The sequence below is a fragment of the Myripristis murdjan genome, chromosome 16 (genome assembly GCF_902150065.1).
Source record: "Myripristis murdjan chromosome 16, fMyrMur1.1, whole genome shotgun sequence".
Classification (NCBI taxonomy): domain Eukaryota; kingdom Metazoa; phylum Chordata; class Actinopteri; order Holocentriformes; family Holocentridae; genus Myripristis; species Myripristis murdjan.
The window spans coordinates 3,895,199-3,916,274 of record NC_043995.1 but is presented as its reverse complement, the minus strand read 5'-3'; the positions used below and the strand labels follow the sequence as shown (position 1 = coordinate 3,916,274).

At 42.0% G+C, this 21,076-nt stretch overlaps 1 protein-coding gene across 3 annotated transcripts; it reads left to right on the top strand.

Annotated features, from left to right (window-relative positions):
- Positions 1-4,274: 4,274 nt before the first annotated feature.
- sybu (syntabulin (syntaxin-interacting)) lies at positions 4,275-20,606 on the top strand. 3 transcript variants are annotated; one of them, XM_030072222.1, is made up of 8 exons: positions 4,275-4,377; positions 9,590-9,636; positions 10,726-10,912; positions 12,223-12,366; positions 14,296-14,395; positions 16,080-16,229; positions 17,658-17,813; positions 18,724-20,606. In XM_030072222.1, the coding sequence occupies exons 2-8, from the start codon at positions 9,613-9,615 to the stop codon at positions 19,913-19,915; spliced, it is 1,953 nt and encodes a 650-aa protein (XP_029928082.1). In that variant the 5' UTR covers positions 4,275-4,377; positions 9,590-9,612; the 3' UTR covers positions 19,916-20,606. The 3 variants fall into 3 exon arrangements, with proteins under 3 accessions (XP_029928082.1, XP_029928081.1, XP_029928083.1); XM_030072221.1 differs by having other exon boundaries at positions 12,169-12,366; XM_030072223.1 differs by lacking the exons at positions 4,275-4,377; positions 9,590-9,636; positions 10,726-10,912; positions 12,223-12,366 and adding an exon at positions 13,561-13,717.
- The last annotated feature ends 470 nt before the right edge of the window (positions 20,607-21,076 follow it).

The following is a 21,076-nucleotide window of genomic DNA, read 5'->3' as shown; positions in this document are numbered from 1 at the left end:
CATAAAACTCAGGCCCAGGGAGCCATATGGGAAGATTTTTGTTGTTGTTGCTTTAACGGTGATTGTAGAACTGTCTGCACCGTGGAGACCAGCAGTGCTGAGATTACTCGACTTGACTGAATAGAAGAGCCATTCTTTAACTGTCCCCAATCATTTATAGTGAATTCAGTTCAAGTGAAATCAAACACCTCCTCATTTTTTTTTCTTGCATCCCCCTGAAACCTCCCGCCAAGACCCTTTTGAGAGCTACTGGTTCAGACTACAGAGACACTTCTGAGCAGCAAACAGACGCTTAAGTTAACTCCACAGGATGCCAAGTTTAAAAGGCCGCCTTCCATAAGATGTTGACAAGGTCAGCAGGTCGAAACAGAGCGACCCACCCTGAACAGAGAAGTCCTCAATGCTTCTAAAGTCGAATCAGATGAGATTTTACGCACAAAATGTTTTTGGCAAGATGAGGAGCCACTATACCCATTTTGCTTACAATTTTAATACAACCTTTGTATAGAAAATATAAAAAGGCACATGAATAAGATATTGGTGTCACCGTCTTGACTTACTAATTCATAATAGGGCAGAGAAACCAGTCTTGAGAACAACCTGAGAGCTGCAGGCGACTTAAACAGCATAAACACAACCAGTCTGAGTTGCACAGGATGCCTTTTAAATGAATCTAGCGACCTCCAGTGGGGCTTGGCCTGAACTACAGGTACAGAGTAATAGGCAGGCTTTCCATTCCCTTGCAAGCAATTCTTCAACCCTGTTAGAATTGTCCGAGGGACTTGATGGCTAAAACAACTGCTGAGGCTCCTGATTGGTTTTTCCACATGTAACTAACACTTAGTAAAGTTGCATTTCTTTTAGTCTCATATTCTAAAATCAGATGTTTTTTTTTTTTTTTTCTCCAACTGAAAAATTCTGAAAACAGAGTGAGATAATTCCTTTTGATTCTAGTGCAGTTTTCCTGGTTTTATATTACAGTCTCTGTAGTTTGTATTATTGTCATGAAGATCAAGCCATATCCAAAAATAAACAACCAATGTTCCCTCTAGAGTCTAGACTGACAGCTAAGTGACCTGTGTGCACATCAACTATGATGACATCTTGTCCATCATCAATCACTGCTGCTCTTGTATCTAGAAAACTAGTCTATATCAGTGGGTCTGAGGCTTTGGTTGCAGATGATTTGGGATGCAGGCACTTTGCTGTTCTTTAATGTTTGGTTAACTGATGAACCTGGGGGTGGGCACCTGCCCACGCACATGAGCACTGTACCACACTACACTGCAGTACAGTGTAGTACAATGTACTGTACTTCACCATATAGTGAACTTTATACTTTATAGAGCAGTAATAGCACATTGCAGTACAATGCATTACATTACAGCACAGTACAGTACATTATATTGTAGTACATTGCATTGTATTACAGCACAGTACAGTGCAATATATTGTAGTACATTACATTACATAAACAGCACATTGCAGTACAATTCATTACAATACAGTGCAATATATTATAGCATGTATATTGCAATACAACACAATTCAGTACAGTACAACACTGTACAGTACCTTATATTGCAGTACAGTACAATACAGTAAAGAATGTTATATTGTGGTGTTTTGCATTACAGTACAGTGGAGGAGTAAAGCACAGTAAAATGCTGTACACTCCACTGCAGACATTATATTTTAGTATTGTACAGTAAACTACAGTGCAGTTCATCAGAATATGTTGATGTGCAGTGCAGCAAAGGACATTAAATTGTGGTACAGCACATTATAGTGGATCATAATGTATTGTGGTACAGGACAGTAATACAGTATAGTTCAGGCTCAAATAATAATTATTATTTTTTGCCATAGGATGTTTCTTGGGGCATTTTAAAAGCATACCTAACTAGTATACTTATGAATACTTATATTATTTGGTTAGGGTATAGTAATTTCTGTAATACACGTGATTGTAGATAATGTGCATTTTGAACATGTACTGTACATGAAAAAAAAGTTTCTTGATGTGATTTTGGTCATAAACTAACCTCATGGAAGGTATGTAGAACCAACAGTGACCAAGAGCCTTGCAAGTTTAAGAAAACGTAAGCATTTATTAGCTCATAAAGCACTATACACACTGTACTGCTCTCTTGTCATATCTGAGATACTTCATGGAGGTACTACACAAGAATTATATGTACTTCAGAAAACTGTCCTTAGGACGATCAGCAATGTTGGATGTCTTGATTATACCAATGAACTAGTGCAAGTTAAAGCTCTTCAAGCTCTTCTTCTTGTTTAAAGCAAGAAAGAATGTACTTTTCAGACTTTATCAATGGATAATAGATACATAATTTTTTTTCTTGCTTTGTTTTTTTTTTAGTGTGTGTGTGCTGTACTATGTGTGTCTTTTGTTGTTCAGTTTTGTTTTGCTTATGTTTTTATGTTTACTGAGAACAATTTTAAATGTTGCACTGTAAATTAAAAAGAAATAACCAAATAAAAGGAAAAAAGAGAAAGAAATAATGCCCTTCCTGGTAAGGGATAGGAGCTACAAACTAAGAGGTGAGTGTAATTTTAAAATGCATGTTCACAGCACACAGCCAACATGGATTTCAGTTTGAGGATAGTCTAAAATTTGAAATGAGACTAAGTGGAAATTTAAACATGACAGTGTGCCTGCTTTCCTTATGTCATGTGTTGCTTTGTTTCATAAGGATGACATGCTGTTTGTTTATTGCTTAGTTGTACAATGGACGCAGTAAAGCATATGGCTGAAAAGAACTTGAGGCTGCATAGGTAATTATGTAGTAATTATGTAGTTATTGAATGAAAAAGGAGGTAAATAAGTTTGACTTCTTCCTACTTCTTTTCAAACATAATTTATTCATTTATTATAATTTCCTCTTTATGATCCCACCCTTTTAAAAAATTTCTTTCTTTTGTTTTTATTTTACATGTTCGAATAAATTAACAATTCGTTTAAAACAAAAGAAAACAGAGCTGTGGAAAAATCTTTCCCACTGTGGCAGGGTCAGCGGCTGTCTTGTACATGCCCGTGATAACGACAACCTGCTGCAGCAGGCTACCAGCAGGTAGGAGGTTCCCGCCCCGCCACACACACGTCACACTGGCTGTGTTGATCCAGCAGAGGGCCTCAGCTCCACATCTACAGCTTGTGGCAGGGCTGTGGAGGACCAGCTGCTCCCCTTAGATCACATGTTGGCATTGCTCAGTATTTCCCAGCATCCATCTTTAGGAATCAGGCTTTAGGCATGTGTCAGGGACGATCACCTGCAGAACAAAAGTGGGTCAACGTATAACACGGCCTCACTGACTACCAAAGAGTTGTCTGCAGGATTCCACATTCTGTCACTGACAAGTTTGAGGCGCGCAGCTGCACAGACGGCGCAAATGTGTTGTTGCAAATGACACAAGCTGTTACTATTGATGTGTTGAACTGGCATTCAATGTGCTGGCGTCCTAGTTTTCTATTAAAGTCAGTTAGCAGCGCCTTATTCGTGTCCTCTGTGATTTCAGCACCATGGAGAGCCGACACTGACTCTGCCCGTAGAACAGCTGAGTGACTAGTCCTCAGCTGGCCTCGCACACACTTTACATTTACCTATGCAACTGAATACATTTAGTACATATATGTCATGGTGTGCATATAGCTAGTATTGTTACCCAATGAAGACTAAATACAACCGAGATGGATTATATTCCACAAATCCATCCATGACTATAAGCAGCACTTAGTTTACATACGCTTATTTATGTAGTTGATACATCATGGCAGGCTATTCAAAATGTGTAAACTTATGTTTGAGGGAAAAAAATATCAGTAAATGTGCATTTTATAATTTGCTCTCGAATAAGGCTCCTGATGTTTTTAAATATGCAATTAATTGTATATTTATATATCTGGATACATGTAGTTTCATATACTATACCTGTTGTATATAGTACATTATTGTACTATATACAGTATATGGCAGTGTCTACTTGATTTTTTTTTTTTTTTTTTTTTTTTTTTTTTTCTTACATCAGATTGTCCATATGTTCCTCCAGCATCCATGACATGGAGGAGGACAATCAGTGGTTAAGTAACGCCTGACGCGTTATGTAACACACTTGGGACGGGAATCATATTGCGCGTGCACCGTCAGAGGTCTCGCTTCTTGTCCAATCGCGTGTGTCCACCGAGTGCACACGCTTCTCCACCCCGACATCAAAACAGCCAGAAAGGAGCCAGGCACTTCGTCCACATCGTCACCGCGGCAGGCAGGCAGACACAGCGGAACGACCCTTTGTGCTTCACCGATTGACGCGCATCCTTCCGCGGAGGACCGGAGGAATCACCATCACAACATCCAGGCAAGATTTTCTTTGTCATATCGACATCATTCCATGGCAGTCCATTTGTGTCGTGAAAATATTATAGAAATAAAACAAAGCGTGAAAATATGTGGCCAGGGTGAAGCAGGTGGAGTGAGGATGAAGTTGGGTGAAGATGCTTCTGTGGATGATTTGGATGCTGACGCACCGAGCGGATGTTTGGGGCGGTGGTGGGTGAAATCAGGCCAAGCCACGTTTGAACTCGGGGGTTTTCAGCGCCACGGCTCGCACGCATCCCGCACTCTTGATCCCGCACTCTATATCTTATCTGCGTTTATTTCTGGTGGCACCCGCACCCCTCCTCCCCCCTAATATCTAATACCAGGGGTTTAGAAAAACATCACCAGCAAGCAGTAGAGGCGACAGATGGAACAAAAACAACAACCAAGAAAAAAAAAAAAAAAAAAAAAACTGGTTGCTATAGCAAAGTGTGATACAACCCACAGGAATTTTAGACTGTGTGTGATCAGAATTTAAAATTAGTAAATAAATGAAATCATAAAGCGTTGGCATACTAACTAAAAGAATGCTCCGCAGTGACTTACGGGAAACAAAGGGAGACGGGACCAGCACAGTAACAAGACAATTCTTCAAGGGTTCTCTGGTTAGGGTAGTGTCTCTGTGTATTGACTTTCTGAATTGTTAGAGCAATGATAATAATGCTAAATACAGTGAAAATATTAGATTAATAAGGTAGTGTGATCCTCAAAAGTTTGTTTCATGCTTCTGATTTGAACCATTCAGTGTATTTATATGGTACAAGGCTAAAAACAATGTTCAAAGAGCTTTGTTAAGAGAGTCAACATTATACTTAATAACCCGTAGATATTGGAATGCTCACTGGAAGTGGTATTACTCACTAATGACCTCACACAATGATGGTGATGATGTGCTCTGCCACTGTTTAAGGTCCAGGCAGTGATTTCAGGACAACAGAATCTGAATGTAAATGATGATATTGCTGAGCTGAGGCAGGCAGAAGCAATTCATGCCTTTGTCCAAACTAAATTTACAACAAACTGTTCCAAACACATCAGTCTCAAACCACAAAAGATGGACCATATGGCCGTGCATGCTCAGTTAAGCTCACATGCTCAGTAAAACTGTGCAGTAGTGTGTGGCTTCCAGTTCATCGCCATGCACGGAATGGAATGTAATCATCACAGAAATTATATAAGTTTACGCCTCATGAGCAATCAAGTCAACAGAACAAAAGCACGGAACACATTACAGGGGCAAGTATCAGATTTGAATAAACAGCTTCAAATGAGCCCACATGCATGAACGCACTTAGAAAGAAAATATAGGCTGGGCTGGATTATGAGAATTCATCAGTCATGCTGCTTTTATCATAATCATCTAGATAATAGAAATAGCTCTTGAGTGGTGGTTGAAAGCAGTTGTTTACCGGTTGAGTACACATTCCCTCAGTGGTATTCATCCCACTTGCTGTTCTTCTCTTCTCCACACTAAGACAATCCAGTATGCCTGTTTGATACAGCTACTTCCTAAAATGCTAAACATTATTGAATAAATATCCTCACCTCCCGGCCTTATGTCTATTTCTGATTTATAAACCACAACATACAGTGATGCATGAGTTTCTGGGGTGATTAGAGATTACCTGTTTGTCTGCTCATCATGCATAAGAAAGCTGAAAATCCAACGTTTTGCAACGTAGATAATGCTTTGTCTATTGCTAAGCCAATTAACATTGTCTGGAGTCGGGCGTAGAATCTGGTTGGGAGAACAAATTGATTGCATAATCCTGTTGTGTGGTGTTTGGTACAGGACAGGGACAGCATGAGCCATGATCAAAAACAGAAGAGAGAAGTGGCTTGCAGGAATGTTGGGATAAAAAAACAACAAAAAACAGCATTTTATCTGCAGGGAGCAGAGCATGCATGGGCAGGCTTCTGTATCAACACATCTCTCAAGGTTTCAGAGGATGACAAATCTCCCCAGGCCTTCGGGCTCTGGCTGCTGAGGGACCAGCAGCAGAAGAAGAAAGATAAGTCAGGCACTGGAACAACTGAGTGGAAGCATTCAAAAATTGTTTTCCTGGCCCGGCTCTGGAAATGCCCTGCTCACATCAAGTAACTCATCCACAATCCCACCTCATCGTCATTCTTCTCAATTTTTTAATGTTGCCACCTTCCTGTCCTTCACTATCTCATATGATCATTCTAGGCTCACTGGAAAATTGTATTGTTTCAAATGTTAGAGGTCTAAGAATTTAGGTTAAATCTACTATCACACCTCATGTGGGCAACACTGGTTAAAAGCAGCAGCTTAGAGCTGAAGATGTAAAATTCTAAATGTACTGCTGAATTGTCTGAGGGGTCAAGGCAGTATTTCATGGTTAACTGTATACAAAGCTCCCTATGCTGGCACACAATAGCTCAGGGACACCTGTTCAGTGAGGATAAAAAAAAAAACTAGAAAATGCATTTAGCCTTACAAAAAAGCGATAGTAACACTGCCACATCACCTCGGCACATTCCACCTATTTACAGAGGAACAGGGTAAGCAATGGAAGCCTGTTCTGTGTGCAAATTTAATTGGCCCCATCTAGCCTGAGTTGTTCATGCAGCTTTTTTCCCTCTGTTGCTAAGACTGTTGCTAGGGCATGGGTTTGGTTGCTCTGCCCCGCTTGTGCCTAATCTGATTCTGTTGTGAGGCAGAGTGCCAGTCTGCCAGGCAGCTTCAGCATTGCTTTTGATGACATGGCAATGGTGTGGTTGCCTGTGGAAATGCAAATGATGAACCTCCAGGCACGACAGTGCTGGTAGTCAACCAGCACTGAAAGAATTGACTCCCACAGTGTGAGGTGGGGTTTGAATCTTAGGACACTGTGCTGGGTGTTTGATTTTTTTTTTTTTTTTTACAAGTTTGAAAAGCCCACTGTCCTTAGAAAAATAGACAGAAACAAATGAAAAACAGCAACAGTTTGAGTTATGAGTCTACAGCAGCTGGCAGTTTAAGTGACAGTCAGAATGAGCACAGCTAGTTCAGTCAGGAGACTCTCCAGGTACCATCAGCTGATTGGTTCCTGGGAAGTGTAGCTATGTTGCCAGGGTCCTGTGTTCCCCAGTACAATATTCTGTTAATACACATAACCCTAACCCTTTGAATACAGAGCTGAGGAACATCTTTTTCAGGTTCCCATTATGTGCTATGTAGAGCTGGGGACCACAGGACCATGGGAACATAGGACCCTGAGAACATAGGACGGTGGGAACATAGGGTGGTGGAAACATAGAACCTGGGTAACACAGGACCCTGGGAACATAGAACCCTGAGAACATAGGACCCTGGGAACATAGAACCCTGAGAACATAGGACCCTGGGAACATAGAACCCTGCGAACATAGGACCCTGCGAACATAGGATCCTGGGAACATAGGACCTGGGGAACAAAGCAATGACTCTGGTTCCTGACTGGTGTGCTTTTCATAGTTAACCAATCATAATCTGACACCCTAAATTCAAAGCCTTTATGTTCTGGGAAGACTGTGTTTAGCAGACACCCCACAAGCCCCCCTTTGGAGAAACTGAGTAAAAGAAGTGGACATGACTGTGGAGGAAATGGGTGTGGTCCAATCAGTGTGAGAAGTTAATATTATTCTTGCAGGACAGCCTTGCGTCATAATTTTAATGACATGTGAAACTACTTAGAAGTTATGAGGCTTACTATGATATGCCACAACCACGACCATGCCCACTTTTGACCAGAGTACAAAAAGTTAGACACTTTTTCCTTGGCCCCTGACCAGCCGTCCCACCAAATTTGGTTGAAATCAAAGCATCCATTTGGAAGTTATGCTACTGTGGGACAAATACACAGTAACATATTATGCAGATAGGGAGTGGAGTGTCACTTGAGGAAATCAGATTCCCTAATCAGGAGCAGCCAAAACTTTAAAAAAAAGATAACATCTGGAATAACGGGAGGGAAGATGGTTTCAGATGTACTGATGTGGCAGCAACATGCCGGCCTTAGGGTCAATTACATCATTCTTAACGCGAAAAAAAAAGAAAAACAGCAAACACGTATGCACTTATGTAACTGACCCCTTTAGGCGGGGATGCTAAGAGGCACAGCATTCAACAGGCGTGAGAGGAAGCGAAGAGATGGTACAAAATTCATTGAAGCATGAGCGGAATTTTGAATTATTCAGCCGTAAGGCATCAATAAAATATCATGCTTCTGTGTTTGGAAAGTACAGAGTGCCAGGGTGAAGTTAATTCCCGCTTTTTGAATTCAGTTGTCATCGACTTGCACCCCAGCATTAACATGAAATATTGTGGCTATAATACTGTGCCACTCGTTATACCTCAGTGACAGCAGCACTTGGCTGGCGGTCCCACAGGCTTGGCACGGTGCTGTCCTTTTGGCACAGGCTGCCCTTAATGAGGGTTAGCCTGATTGTGCCATGCATTGCTTTGCAGAATGACATAAGCTGGAGCTGGGCACTTTGAAATAATAAATTGCCAAATTCCAAACATATTACCCTCTTTTCCTCAAGCACAATGTTCCTTTGAAACCACAAGTGGATTATAATTTTGAGACTGCAAGAGACAAAGACATTTTATCACCTCTTAAAAAATTATTTTTATAGATTCATGTTTTATAGACATAACCTATTCATGTTACATGGTTTTAACACTTTTCATTTTGTGGTTTGTTGTTCTTTCTTCTTGTGGAATAATTTTATGAACTCTGCTTCTGTTTGATTGCTAAGTTATTTTGCAAAAAAGTGTTGCAGTTGTCAGAGCTTACAAAATGCCCGAACACACGCAGGGTTGTTTTTATTATTAATGCAAGTGCAAGACTGAGGAACAATCGAGAACAAGTGAACTCACATAAGACGCTTAGGGTTTATTTGTGGAAACAGAGAGATAGGGTTTGTTTCATAAGGTCATAAATTCACTGTGCTTTGTTCCCGGCTGGTTCTGCGCTCGTTGTGCCATCTGTACCAGGCAGGGTGTATGTGTGTGGCATCGAGTGGGATGGTGTGTGTGTGTGTGTGTGTGTTGGGGGTGGGGTTGCATTAATGACGCAATGGATTCCAGACAGAGTTGGCCTTGTTTGAGAGGGCTTGAGTGCCACGTTGAGGTGATGAACGCATGCATGGTGCACAGAGGGATGATTCACCTGGGCCTCTCTCTCTCTCCTCTTCACGTTTAGGGGAACAGGCAGCGTGAAGCACAATGGGACCGTTCCAGGAATACGAGGTACATATTATCATCGCTGCTATATTTCTACATGCTTTGAGTCTTTATCACATATGAGCGACTATTTTGGGTGAAGATGTGAACAACCCAGCTGTTAGGGTTATGCAACTCATTATATGTAATGGCGCAGTGGGAAATATACTGCATAGAACCATCAGTTTGATGCTACTGAGTGGGGTGTATACTAGGACATCAACCCTTTGAAACCTGAGCAAATTCACTCGATGTCTTCTTTAAAAAACATTATATTCTTAAAATTAGATAACAAGAAAATGACCTCAAAGACACTGCAAACCAACAAGTGCAACCAATTTTGAAGGGATGAGATGGATGAGGGGGGATGTTTAAAGATTTGTGAAGGTTTTATTGGTTGATGATGTTAATGTGCACCCACTAGTGAGGGATGATGATTCTGTTTTATAGAAAGTAGAAGTCATGTGAGGTCATTTCATGGGGACTTTAAAATTGCCTCATCCCCCTGCCCTTGCTCCATCCCAGAAAAGGTAAAAGAAAAGAAAAGAAAAGAGAAGAAAATGAAAGTGAAAATGAAAATTGGCTTGAAGTTGCCACATCTACCAGCTAAAATATAGATATAAAAATAATAGAAAGACATTTCAGAGAAAATTACGAGAAAATTAGCACCCAAAATTACCATCAAGTTAGCAAAAACATTTACCCTGAAAACTATTTACAATAATTATAATTAACCATTTAAAATGAAATTGCAAGTGCCATAAATTATCATAAATTACCAAAAAAAAAAAAAAAAAAATACAACCCCCAACTTCAATTGACCCAATTTCTCAAGAGAAGAATTAAATTATAAGACAATAGAAAGAAATATGAAGTACAAAAATATATTCCTTACAAATTAAAAAAAAAAAAAAAAAAAAAAAAAAAAACTGTGTGCATAATGTATGCACAAGTGCATTAAATAAAATCTATCAAAATAAAGCTTGGCTCCTGTGTTTCAAAGAGAATATTCAGTTTAATGTCAGCCTAAAGAGAAGTGAGGGACACCAGCGCTCAGCGGGGTTCACGCTCCACTTCAGCCCCGCCTGGAGCTTTGACACGTGTCATTCTGAACAGGAGAAGAAGTCACCGGAGAAAGGAAGCCCCCGCAGCCGCATCCCACGCTTGGTCCTCCATCCCTTCCGACCCAAAGACAAAGGCTCTCCGCTGTCTGATTCGCCGTTCTCAGAGGAGGAGGGGAAGGAGTGTGACGTCAGCTCCGACCACTCCAAAAGAACCATCAGCACCAACAGCTTTTGCTCCGGTAAGAGGTCCAGCCATGTCATCAACAGCTGTGCTCATACATGACAGAAGCCTCAGGCACTTCAGCTGGCCGGCGGCTGCATTTTCCCCGGCCGAGGCCACAGTGTGTTCCCCTCAGAAACACACAGCTTTACGTCACCTCTCTGAGAACCACAGGAATCCACCGCTGACTTCTTCATGACTTGGTTCATGAACAATATTGCAATGCTTGGTCTGGCCAAATGACCAGAATATGCCAACATAAAACCCTTGTATAATGTAGTGAAAGCCAATAAACCCCTCAGAATTCCACACAGCGTGGTTGGCATGCTGGCTTATGCAAGCTCCAACAGGAAACAGTGCTGTGACGTGTTAATCCCAATGAAAACCCTTTGAAACTCATGAGCACATAGGCAGGCTTTTCTCAAGTTCTGTTTTGTTGTCAAATTTCACTTTATTTCTCGTTAATTATGAGGGGTCTTGGCAATTGTTTTTTTTTTATTATTAAATTTATTGGGGGTGGGCTCAAGTTTTTAGTAATTTTTTAGTCATTTTTTGTATATTTTCTTGTGACTTTTTAATAATTTCTTGCTATTTTTAGGGCTATTTCTTGCTAATTTACTCGTCGCCTATATTTGCCCATATTTTTACTGGAAATGAAGTGGATTTTGTCAGGTTCTCATGATTTAAATGCTTGTGAAAGGTGTTTAAAGATGTTTAAATGTGAAGAATTTGACATTGATTCAGCATCACTGATCTGACCTTTAAATATATAATTTTAGTAATAAAATGCCATTTGGCTAATTTTCAGGGGTAGCTTTATTTTTGGGGGGCTTATTTTCTGAGTTTTTTTTTTTTTTTTTTTTTTTTTTTTTATTTATTTATTTATTTATTTGGCTAATTAGCTAATCACCTTTTTCCTGTTGTTTTTGAAAGAAATGAAGTGAATTTTCTTTGGTTTCAAAGGGTTTGAACCACTTTGACTTTTACAAGTTAGAGCAAATTCGAGCACACGCTACACGTTACACGGAAAAGAAAGCCTGTGTGTATGTGAGTGTGCATTTACGTGCGTGTGTGTGTCAGTGTGTGTGTGTGTGACATTGCCCCACAACAGTACAGCCACCTCACTCCTCCTGAAAGAGATGAGCCGTTGTGAAAGCTGTTGTCTCTCAGATAGCAGCGCGGCTGAACCTTGAGCTTAGGTTGACTGCTTTTGTTGGCTGCGTGCCTGCTCTGCCTGTTCTTGGCTATTACTGTCTGTGTGCCTGTCTACAATAGATGACACCGGCTGCCCCACTAGTCAGTCTGTGTCCCCCTCCAAAACCCCGTCAGGCTCAGAGCACAGCCCCCACGGCTCGCCACTGCCCCCCGAACGCAAGACCAAGGTGAAGAGGGTGAGGGTGATGGCGGAGTGGAACGCTGAGCGAACCACGCCGAGGCACAAGAGGGAGCTGAGGTCTGCCATGAAACCAAGAGGTAACCAGGAATGGGGCTGACCCAGGTTAAAGGGGTAGTTCATCCATTTTGAAACATGTCATATTATTTCACTTCCCCCTAGTTGTTATATAGGACATGATCAGCACAGTTATTGTGAAGAGTGTTAGCTGGGGGGAAGTCCACCTCAATGGCAGGAGGCTAACAGTTAGCATTTGGAGCATCCAGCCAGTATCCAGCACTCAGTAACAATGAGAGGAAGACAGCACCTTCACTAGTTGGTGTCAGGCCAAATCTATTCATATTGAGGGTATTTATACAGCAGGCAGGGCCAAGGTTGCCATTTCATGCAAAATACACCTCAGGGCTGAGAACATGTCTTGCTAGTTTATTTTTGCCTCATACTGTGCACTCACATTTCTGATCTGAAAGGGTAATGTAGTTTGATGGGGGGAATAATACCATTTTTTTTTTTTTTCAAAACAGGTGAAGTACCCCTTTAACATATTTATCGTCTGTACTTGCCTCTCAGTCTCTCAGTTTAAATAACCAACAGAAGAGCAAACAGCTTTATCAGATGGTACCTCAGTAGAATAAGCAAAGATATAATCCATTCCTAGGTGGCAAAAATGAAAAATAACCTAAATTGGGAGCCTTCTTGTGGCCATGGATCTATTTTGTTAAATCAATGTGCTGGGAAAAGAAGTAAACAAGACCAGTGAAGAAAGACAGCAATTGTTTTCGAGCATGTGTAGCAAACAGAGACAGGGGAGATGACCTAAACCTGAAATCCTGACTACATAGTTCACTTTACATGATCTGACCCGTGTGTGAGTGGTGTGGATGTGTGTATGCTGAAGGTCCATGAAGTTATTGTGCATAGACTGGGTAATACACAGCACACACAGGTCCCTCTGCGTGCCAGTGATCCCCTTAACACCAAAGTACAATAACTGTGTGTTTGTCAGATGTCAGCAGCGGCATGTCGAGCTCCACAGACACAGCTGCTCGCTAAAGGACACAGTAATGACTTGGATGGCTCGCCTGTGCATCTGTGCTGTGTTGACATGGCAGAAGCACACTTCACTACCCATGCTTATCCCTTCCCCTCTTTGAATCTGCCCACGGGAAACCAAACCCCCTCCTGTCGACAAAACTGCTTGATCATGAGTCAAAAAACCTGACGTAAGCTGATTGGCTGATGAAAAAAATCCAGGGGCTCAGCCAATTAGGCTGATTAGCAGACTTTACTACTCCTGACTGAATGTGCAGCGACGCTCAGTTGACTCACCAAGCGCTCAAGGATCACTTTGTTTTTGCACTGTTTTGTTTCTCACAAGCACCAGTGCACACGAGGCTATGGTTTTATTCAGTGGGAAGAGATGCCACTCAGGTATGGCTTTAAAGTGGATTTTCATCAGGTATTGCAGTGCAGCAGTTTAGGTGCCGATGATTCCCAGCACAGCAGTTTAGGCAGCTGTCGAGTTTGCGCTGCAACACTTAGGCAGGTTACCTTTTTTTTTTCATTTTGCCGGCTTTGCATTTGCTTTGTTTTCATAAGTGATGCTTTTTGTGCGGTTGGGTCACATTTGTCATCCAATAGCTGGTTCATTTGCATGCTTTAGTTTGACTAAGGACAGAAAATACAGGAATCATCTATGAGGCAGCTGCTCTTTGGAAAGGTATGAGGTTCTGCTTTCTGGGTGATTTTCCCCCCCTGCCTTCAGGGACACACTGTGGAGGTCCTGCCCATGGAAACTGTAACATGATGCTTGATCCTAACAAGGCCGGACTGGGCTGTGGAAAGGAGAGGCCACGCTGAGTAGACATGATTTGGAGGGAAAAGGGACATTAGTCCCTAATGCCCAGTGTGTGGCCATGAGAATGCAGATTGTAGGTGTGTGTGTTTCATGTGGGGGGTTATTGCCAAAGTCTGCCAGCTCAGTAATACACTGATGCCTCTCCCTGCAGGCAGCGAGGCAGACTTCAGCTCTTCCAGCAGCACAGGCAGCCTGAAGACCCGGGAGAGCCTCGCTTGCAACTCTGCTGGAAAGAAAAGTTCCTCGCGCAGGTATGTGGTGTGGGAGTTTGCACAGCGATCACTTTCTCCCCCTCTGCCAAAGTCTCTGAAACATGTCTCCGCACAGGCTGCCACCTGAAAGGGAGGCATTCACTGGAGAAAATTTTGCATCATGCCAACTTGTTTAACTCTTTGAGCCCTGAGCAAATGCATTTGAATTTCTTTTAAAAACACAATATATATACAAGGAAATGACCATAAAATACTACTAAATTACCCTCCCAAAAAAGAACAATTATCTTGAAATTATGAAACAATTACTGAACACAAAAGCAAAATATTACAAGAAAATAACCAGAAAATTAGCAAAATAAATACATATTTAAAATGAATTACAAGAAAAGTAGCATAAATCACCCCCCAAAAATAAAAACAAAACAAATCTATACAAAAAAATTCTAAAATAAAAAGAAATTGTATCTTATGGGTGAAATAAAACTTTTTTTTTTTTTTTTTTTAAACAAAAGCTTGCTCATAGGCTCCTGGGTTTCAAAGAGTTACCTAAACTTAAATAAAATTATCTATTATAGCTGTGAAACAAAAATCAATATAGCTGAGTTTGTCAGCCAAGGTTTCATATGTTGTGTATTTTACTCCACCAAGGTGGAGAGGCAGCAGGTTGTATTTTAAGCTCAGTTAGTTCTACAGAATTCAGCACAGAAATGGTTTTCAGACTTACATCTTCTGGACCCCTGACTGACTCTGAAGTCCCGGCCCCCATCTGAAGTAATTTTGACCTCAGGACTCTGATATGAAAAGACATTTTGGTTTGTGTTACCTATGAAGTTGTTTGTCATACTCATAATAAGTAGTGAGATTAAAATCACGAACTTATTTTTGTGTTGTAGAGATGTCTAGTGAATTAACCCCTCAAAACTTTAGCTAATTTACTTAACATCTTTGGGGAGAAAAAGGTGATTGGCAAAGTAGCAAAAAACCCATTAATAAAAATAAAATAAAAAAAAAAAAATACCAGACAATTAGAAAATATTACTGGAAATTACAAGAACACTATATTGTAATGGTTTAAATGGTTTAGATATACTTAACGATATACAAACATCATTTAAATTTAAGTGAAATTAAACTGTTTCTTATTTTACTGAGGATGCCCTGGAGGACGCCACTTTGAAAACAACCACTGTAGAGTATTGTGATGCAAATCATATTGAGATACATATTGCATTATCAGGTCCTTGCCAATACCCAACCCATGCATATATCTATATCCATTCCCAGCTCTGCCATAAATTCTACCTTTTTAATAAAGTTTATAATGCTAGTTTTTGTTGACATTGTGGAGAATGTGTCAGTTTAATTCTATATTTAATATTGAGGTTGTAGTTTGCAGAGATCTTGAACTGGACTACATTATATTGAGAGCTGTTTCTAAAATTCTGTCCTTTTCATATATATAAATAGGGAAGACAAAAATAAGAAAAAACTCTCAATAAAATGTAGTCCAGTCCAACAGCAGCACTAACTATGAGCTCAATGCCAAACATAGAAGTGAATGAACACCTCTATTACTGTGACAAAAAGAAAAGCTGAGCATTATTGGCATCATAGCAGTAAACCTTAGGCAGAACAATTGGATTAGATTGTGCAGGTGGACCTAATAAAGTGGCCACCGAGTGGATATCTATATTGATTTGTTTGTTAATGCTTTATCAAGTCGCAGTGCTCACATCAGGCCCCTACCAGTATTCAAGCCAGCGGGAAGCCCCACAGCCAACCGCGATGCAGAGCTGTACGCTCCCTACCGGACCCCTCCCAGAGCCCCCTCATCAACCAACAGCAGCAGCACCTCCAGCCCCACCTCCAGGTACACCAACATGTCTTTGACCCCATGCATCACCTTTGATAATCATACAAGAACTAACACCGCTTCCTGGAATGCCACTACCTTCTTGTCATGTCTAACCTGTCAACATATCTTTCAACATATCTCTTTCACTCATTCCAACCTTCTCCGCTCCACCTCCACGTGAAGTGAGTACATTTTGGCGATGAATGAGCTCTGGGCTGTGGCACGGGCGATGTGCAGCGTAAGATGAGTGGGTGGATGGTTGGATTAGGCTCAGACTGTTTTTTATCATTTCCTCTGTTGCAGCTGACTGGGATTATATCAGTCATGACTGGGGCTGTGCCTGGGATTATTGAGGATTTAATAAAAGCAAATGTCTGAGTTTGGAACCCAGGAGCTGACCCTGCTGATTGCAGCTGAGTCCGAGCTAGATTGTGTGTGCAACGTGGTTTGGAGAACAACAAAAGGTCAAATATTTCAGTATGACCAAGCCAGTAGATGATAGAACTATTTGGGCATGTCTTGCATTTCTGCAAGTTAATGACAATACTTCCTCCATCTGCCTTGTATTTCTGTGGCGGGTGCACCTAGAACTTGTTTTTCAGCTCTACAATACAAAAACATTCAGCCCCCAGGCTTGACTTATTTTATTTCCATGCAGTGGCAAATGCTGTATTGTTTACAACCTCCATAAATGCATTATAATCTCCACTTTACTCACTTGAGGACATTTTCTTCCTCAGCCAGCTCCCTCCTGCCTGGTTAGGTGTCATGTGACATCTCTCTCTCTCTCATCAGCTACCTTCTGCAGGGCTGTTTCTATTTCTGGCACGGATGCAGAGCGCTCACATCAAAGCCCCAAGTATCCCAGGTTGCTAGGATATTGTGTTAGCAGTGAAGCTTGTTTGGGCGGAGAGGGGCTCGCTGTTTTGCATATTGGACAAATCCACCCACTCATCCTCGACAGAAAAAAACACATCTTTTTAATCAGTTCTCTTTGAACATGAAACATTACTGATCACAGGACTTTGCCAAACATGCACCGGGTATTTGAATGCTAATGTTGTGAGCATCTAGAATTTGTGAGCCAAAGCGATGCAAGTTGAGCTGTTGTCTGCAATTGCTACCTAACTGACTCTGCTAGTATTTCAATAACCAAGCATCTTTTTTTTTTTTTTTTTTTTTTTTTTTGTATAGTCTGCATGCCAGTAATCCTGTGTCAGACAGTAATTCCAGGCTTCAGAGAGCATCTGCCCTCACAGCCAGAGTAATTAGCTTCTTCAGGAAGGGGTTTTACTTTACACATCAAATTGTTCTTGCTGTTGCTCCAAAATGGCTCGTTGTGTTCTGTGATAAATGGCTTTGCTCCCTGAGACAGCAAAGTTGACTTTTCCACCTGGTCGGCTTATCTAAACGTCTGTGCATCGTCATCTTTCTGCCCACCAGAAGGGTGAGCCTAGGCCGCTACCATTCCTGTGGAGACAACCATGGCATCAGACCCCCAAACCCTGAGCAGTACCTCACCCCTCTGCAGCAGAAGGAGGTGGCCATCCGACACCTGAAGACCAAACTGATGGAGTCCGAGAACAGAGTTCATGACAGGTTGGTTAATATTCAGCAGCAGAGTGGCATCCTGGGATTGTTTCAGTGCTTTTTTTTATGGTAGATTGGCAGCAGTTGCACTAGTAAAAGGTAACTACATAGTTCTGATATAGGTGAGGCTAAATAGAGCCACTTTTAACCTTTCATAATCCTATGGCAAAGCAAATATATTTATTTCAAACATTATGTATGTTGTCCCTGTATATAATGTAAAATATTGCTTTTAACTAATGCAATTTGAGAGGAATGAGCCATAAAAAGTTGGCCCTTTGGCAGAACCTGCCCCCAAGCAGAGGTAAACAGAGGGTACATCTGGTCTAATTTGTGTTCCTTGCCACCACCTGAACTGAACTCCCCTTTGACACTTGCGGGTCTGTGCTTCTAAATCTTCCAAAGCTTGTCTTACACTTGTAGATTCTTAGCCCATGCATTCAAGTTTTCCAATACTGTACAGGTTCTATCAACTTGCTGATTTTTAATGTTAAGAAAATGTCAGTGTTATTTTGACTGGGGTAGCCATGATTTGATTTGCCCAAGGTTGGTGGCACATTTTACCCCACAACCTCCATGTTGACAAAACTGCATCACACTATGCTAATTTGTGGTTGTGATAATTTTATGACCTCAATTTGTGTTTTATACAGTGATTTATTATGCAATAATGTCCCAAACTTATGTATTTCTGTTAAGATATGAAGACCCAGGACATTTTAACCATGATGAATTCATTTGGCATGACTAAAATATATTTTGTGGTGCTGGTTTGCTGGCTACTCTTCCACACCTTCATCTCCATCACAGCCTTGGTGAAATCAAATGTTCCTCTTTATTCTGTGATCACATGGTTCATTTTGGTTGCCTAGATATAAGGAACCGGTACTATTTACCCTGTTTTTCTCCACTCCCCCAGAGAGACTGAGATTGCAGAGCTGAAGTCCCAGCTGTGCAGGATGAGGGAGGACTGGATTGAGGAGGAGTGCCACAGGGTGGAGGCTCAGCTCTCCCTGAAAGAAGCTCGCAAGGAGATCAAGCAGCTGCGCCAGGTGGTGGAAACTATGAAGAACAGCCTGATGGAGAAGGACAAGGGAATCCAGAAATACTTCATTGACATCAACATTCAGAACAGGAAGCTGGAGTCTCTACTGCAGAGCATGGAGCTTGCCCAGAGTGGCTCCAACCTCCAAGACGAACCCACCCTGGACTTCATCTGTGATTCCCCTGATGGCGGAGGGAAGAAGGTGGAAGGGGAGGAAGAGGGAGGAATGGAGCTGGGGGACCAGGCGGTAGAAGAGATGGCGGACAGCGGGCTTCTGGTGAATGATGAGATGGCCAACAGAGCAGACATTTTGGAGCAGGTCTTAATGTCCACTGCAGTGGAATTCAATCAGGACTCTAGCGGCAAGCTGAGGGCAGAGGCCGATCCTGGGCCCGGGGTGTCAGCAATGCTGGAAGATGGTGAGGCGATGGAAAGATCTGCGGCACCCTCACCGGCTCCACCAAACACCATGTCCACCACCGTCACCATCTCGTCCATCACACCCCCGCCAACGGAGCAGCTTGACACAGAAGAAAGGGGCATCCAGACCGACGTGATGTCCGTGTCTCCAGACCTGCAGGCTCTGTTCCTCCACCTGCTGAAGCTCCATGGGGCGCCAATGGGGGATACAGCTTTCTCCGCTTCCAGCAGTCTCCTGGGACTCCCAACCCCACCCACCCCCACCTCCACAAATCTAACTGACTCAACGCCTACTCTACCCAGCATGCCCCCGGAGAGCCCTGACATCTCCACCGATTCTGGGATGTGCTGTTCAGAGCCCACAGAGAGCCGAAGGTTCATGGAGGAGTTGGACTTTGGCGTCGGCCAGGAGGAGCAGTGTGTGCCGCCTGGATTGGGCGTTGTTGGCAAGCGTTACTGGAGCAACAGCTTCCTGGTGGATCTGGTTGCTGTGGCGGCTCCTGTGTTGCCTACGGTGGCCTGGCTGTATTCGCGGCACGGCGTGGATGGAAGCGCTCCGGTATACAACATCGCTGCTCTCATCAGGGGCTGCTGCATTATGGGATTGCACTCTCTCCGTCATGTGACTCGCAGGCCTGACGTGTAATGGCCTCCAGCCCGCATGCACATGCCTAACCTTCAACTAAAGAGCACTTCAGCATCTTTTCAAAAAAAGTATTGGTGAGATTTGTTTAGTTTTTCTACACTTGATTTTATCAATGCAATTATTTTGGTTCCCACAGTTACTTTGCACTGTACAGTTGCCACGAGTGGAGGCAAAATGGTGACACGAAAGGGATTATTTATGAAAGCGAGTATTTATGTATTTATTTTCTTTACCTTTTTTGTGTATGTATATATATGCCGATCATCTGGGTAGATGGTTATGTGTGTATCATCGTCCTGTGTTGTCCCTAGCGGCCATTGTGGAAAAAGAAGAAAAAAGCAATTTTGTTTTTCTCAGTGCTAGGATGTATGAGATTTTAGGAGGTGAAAGACTGAATGTTAGTTTATGACGGGTTCTGAAATTTCAGCTGTTCAATACGTTGTTCAAAATAACCTTAAACCTTCAGCCAAAGCTTTAATGTGAATTCACTGTTAGTGTTTTGTGGAAAAAAAAAAAAAGTATTTTTTCTCCCTGGGAGTAGAGCTTTTTACGGTACAGCCTGTGTATTGTTCATAGAACTAAGTTCACGCTTGAAAGCAGTTGACACTTGTTACGTGCCTGAGCTATGTGCAATACTGGTGGTTTACATCAAATGTCCTTGTATCTTTATTATTAAAGCATGATAACCCCAGTCACACTTTTTGACTCAATTTTTTATAAAATGGAAGGAAACAGTTTTGCACAGAAGAAGTGACCATTAATGTTTGAGCTGCCTAAAACTGCCTCGTTGGAGGTGGCGGTACATCTCGTCCAAACTGGTGCCGAACATTACAGCAGCCCACGTCTCTTCATTTGCACAAATAGAACATGTGAATTAGTAATAAGGAAAATATGCCTTGAACATAAAGTGCAACCAGCCACTGTTCTCATGACAGTGCATCTTATGTAAAAGCTTTCTCAAATGTCCCCTGGGCTGTGGAGCTGACGGTGGGAGTGCATTAGACCCACTTTACTGGTATCTCTTCTTCTGAGGCTGGAAAACGCTGCTCCACACCCTTCCACCATTGAAACTGGGTCAGTGCCAGAGCAGCTGTATGTCTGCCCACTGATTTTCAGTGCTTGTCATGACATAACATCGACCCATCCTTGGTGTGAACATTA

Coding starts and splice junctions, on each gene's coding strand:
- sybu (XM_030072221.1), top strand. CDS start 9,613: ATGGGACCGTTCCAGGAATACGAG. Junction 9,637..10,725: donor GACCGTTCCAGGAATACGAG/GTACATATTATC, acceptor CATTCTGAACAG/GAGAAGAAGTCACCGGAGAA. Junction 10,913..12,168: donor CACCAACAGCTTTTGCTCCG/GTAAGAGGTCCA, acceptor TGTCTACAATAG/ATGACACCGGCTGCCCCACT.